This window comes from Colobus angolensis, unplaced genomic scaffold, assembly GCF_000951035.1.
Source record: "Colobus angolensis palliatus isolate OR3802 unplaced genomic scaffold, Cang.pa_1.0 Scaffold282, whole genome shotgun sequence".
Classification (NCBI taxonomy): domain Eukaryota; kingdom Metazoa; phylum Chordata; class Mammalia; order Primates; family Cercopithecidae; genus Colobus; species Colobus angolensis.
In genome coordinates, this window is record NW_012116066.1 from 1567074 (window position 1) to 1571034 (window position 3961).

General features: G+C 39.1%; 1 protein-coding gene across 1 annotated transcript in view; it reads right to left on the minus strand.

Annotated features, from left to right (window-relative positions):
• Positions 1-3961, minus strand: part of DOCK11 (dedicator of cytokinesis 11) — a gene marked incomplete at its 3' end in the record, with an annotated part of 157159 nt that overhangs the window by 87745 nt on the left and 65453 nt on the right. Inside the window, exon 23 of the mRNA XM_011948698.1 lies at positions 760-878. Coding sequence (XP_011804088.1) covers positions 760-878 — 119 coding nt within the window. The remainder of the gene's footprint in view (positions 1-759; positions 879-3961) is intronic.

Here is a 3961-nt window from a genome sequence, read left to right on the forward strand (position 1 = left end):
AAGAGCGAAATTCCGTCTCAAAAAAAAAAAAAAAAAATTCTGTTCCTCAGCTGAACCAGCCCCAGCTGAAGTGCTCAATAGCCACATGTGGCTGGTGGCTGCTATACTGAACAACACAAGTGTAGAACATTTACATAATTGGAGAAAGTTCAATTGGAACTTAGATATTTATCTTTTTAAATACATAAAGCAAATATTAATGAACATGAAAGGAGAAATATATTGCAATATAAAAATAGAGGACTTCAATATCCCACTTTCAACAATGGACAGATCAACCAGACAGAAAAGTAATAAGGAAATATTGGACTTGAACTACACTTACACCAAATAGACCTAACAGACATATACAGAACATTCCATCCAACAGCAACAGAATATCCATTCTTTTCATGAACACACAGAATCATCTCTAGGCTAGACCATATATGTTAGGCCACACACCAAGCGTTAAGAATTTTAAGAAGACTGAAATCATATCAAATGTTTCCAACCACAGTGGAATGAAACGAGAAATCAATCACAGGAGAAACCGTGGAAAATTCAAAATAGGTGGAAATTAAACATGTTCCTGAGTCAGAAAAGAAAAGCGAAAATTTATAATATCTTGAGACAAATGACAATGAAAACACAACATACCAAAACCTATGGAATGCAGAAAGAGCAGTTCTAAGAGGGAAGTTTCTAGTAATGAATACCTCTATTAAAAGATAAGAAAGATTTCAAACAGCATCTTGGTATTATAACACCGAAACTCACATGGTGCAGTTGATAGGAACGTCATCTTCATGAGTCATATTTGTGAGAACTCGGAAGAGTTGCATAAGAATTACAGGCAGAAACTGTATCATGACTTGGATCTCCATGGCATGCAAACACTAAAATTAAGTCATTATTAGTTATGAAAAGAAACAGAAATATGATAAAATTTGCAAATGTGAAACAACAAAAAAATTAAGTAATGAGAAATACATTGACTAGCATATAAGCTCAATTAAAAGTGAGCTTTCCATGGGATAGGGGGCTTTTTGTTAATTAATCCACACCTCTATTTGGCACTCAGATTTTGTTATTTCATGTTGAACACTAAAGGTAATAAGTATAATTTGGATAAACAGTTTTTGGAAAATTGACAACTGACTCCTGGTAAACCAACACTCAATTGCCTGGGGCAGTGGGGAGGAACAGACATGTTTGGAGATGATACTGGAGATGCATCTACTAACCCCCAGGCATTCTGTATCTTTTGCAGGGGAATGTGGGCATCAGTTAATCTGGTGACAAGTTAAGTGGAATTCAATAAAGAGTGGTTCTATATATAATTGGCTGTACACCATCACCACTACAAAACGGAAGCACTTTTGCAGTCTAAGAATCCTGTAACACATTTCCTTCAAAGTGCTAACACTCTGTCTCCAATGATAAGTGTGCTACGAACATCAAAAAGAAGAAACGTGATCATATATACAGAGAAATTATACAAATAGTGAAAGTTGTTCAATTTCTTTCTTCTTTCTTCCCTTCTCTCCACATTCATTCACTCAACCAGTCAACCAAAAAAGGAAAACAAACCTCGCTGAGCATCTTTCTATATCAATTCAATGTGTAGTGCTAGGTGAAATAGAGAGGTGGATAAATCAAGTCTCTGTACTTAAAAAACTCATAAGTTCTCTTTCCCAGATTCCCTGACTCTTGCCACAATCTGTCTTCAAGACCTTCTAATCGATAACCAAAATAGTATAAATCATTTTCTCTTTAGCAGGTCTCTGTACAATTTCTCTTTATTCTCAATACATCCAACTCTCATTTCTAAATTAATCTTCCTCAAATACTCGTTACATTAGACCACCTCCTGCCAAGATTTTTTCGATGTCTCCCCATAGCCTATGACAGTGGTTCTCAACCAGGGGCCATTTTGTCCCCAACAGATTTGGCAATGTCTGGAAACGGGTTTGGTGGTCACAACCAGGGGGTGATACTGACATCTAGTGGTCAGAGGCCAGCAATGCTGCTAAATATCCTATAACGCACACACAGACCCTCATGGACAAAGAATTATTCTACCCCAAAATGTCAATAGTGCCAAGATTGAGAAATCCTGGCCTAGAGTATTAAAACCAAGTTATTTCAGACCTAACTGGCATTTTCAGCCTAAACAATCATCACTGTTCTCTACAAGGCCAAACTGGTATCTCTGGTTTCTTCACTGTTCTTGAATATATCATTTACTTTCCTACCTTTGTGTCTGTTCATAGTTTTTAGCCAAACCCTGGCCACTCTTTCAAGGCAAGTGCAAATTCCCACTTCAGTGAAACCATTCATTTTCTCATTCGACAAAGGGAAAACAAATGAACTCCCAATAGCCAAGCATACCAAAAACAAAAGTAAACCCAAGCAAATAAAGGCCATGGTTTCTACCATCAAGTAGTTTGCAGCGTACAGGGGATAAAGACATGGAACTAAATAACTGCAATATCAACAGTAAATACCATGATCATGGGATATACAAAATTCACAAAGAAGCAACTGAGTGTGCAACTGTGGTGCAAGTGGGTAGGGAATGTCTGGTAAGGCCTCAGAGATGGGAAAGGGTGAATGATAAATAGAGTAGTGCCAGGTAGAAAAGAGAGATGGGCATTCCCTGCTACCAGTAGCGGTCCTCTGTAATTTATTCTCAACATGACAGCCCGAGTGTTCTTTTTGAAATGCAAATTAGACATTGCCATCTTTCTGTTGTTAAAAACAAAACAAAACAAACTACCGCGAACAAAGAGCTGTCATAAGCTTCCATGCCTTCGACATACCCTGCCTGTCCCTCCAAACCCATCACTTGCCATCCTCCCCCAACAATGCACACTGTACTATAGCTACATGGTCTCTTCTTTTATTTTTCTGTCCTTCAAACATGCTGATGTAAGGTGTTTACATGGCTTTACCCCCTAAGGTTGTCTTCCTCTCATCCTTTCAGCTTGAAATGCCATTTCCCCCAGTAGGCCTTCCCTGACAACTCTATGTAGAGTGTACTTCTGGTCATGTTGGATCCCATTAACCTGCTCTTTTCTTCATGGCACTCGCTTATAATCTCTCTACCACAACCAGAAAAGGTATGCTGTCTAAACTGTTCCCCATTCAATTTACAGCATCCAGAACAATGTATGGCCCATACTACATGATCAATAAATATTTGGTGACTTACTGAATAAATGAATAAAATAATAAACTAGGCCGGGCCTGTAATCCCAGCACTTCGGGAGGCTGAGGTAGGCAGATTACTTGAGCTCAGGAGTTCAAGACCAGCCTGACCAACATGGTGAAACCCCGTCTCCACTAAAAATACAAAAATTAGCCAGGTATGGTGGTGCATGTCTGTAGTCCCAGCTACTCAGGAGGCTGAGGCAGGAGAACAGCTTGAACCCGGGAGGCAGAGGTTGCAGTGAGCTGAGTTTGCACCATTGCACTCCAGCCTGGGCAACAGAGTAAGACTCTGTCTCCCTCCCCCCCAAAAAAAAGACAGGAGCCCTCTAGTCTACAGTAGTTCCTCAGTTCACCGAACCCTCAGCACTTGTACACTGCATCACATACTGGACATTTCATCATATATTGCTTTGAACTATTAATTGTATTATTGACAGACTGTCATTTAACTTATGTGTGTCCTGTCTCTTCAGTTAGACTATAAGTTCTCCTATGGACAATAACCCTAAATTATTCTTCTCTGGAAGCCTCAAAGAGCTAGGAAAATACTAAATATTTAAGAGCTCAAAAAGTGGATGGTAAATGAATTCTTGAAACAATGTCATTTATAGGAACAACAGACAGCAAGGTGTGGTATGTAGTAGAAAGAACATGGGACTCATCATAGTCTCAGCCCAGTTCTGCTGCTAACCAGTTGAATGACTACAGGCAAGTCACCTCTACTTGGGCCCCAGCTTCCTCATCTGTCAAAAAAAAAAAAAAAAAA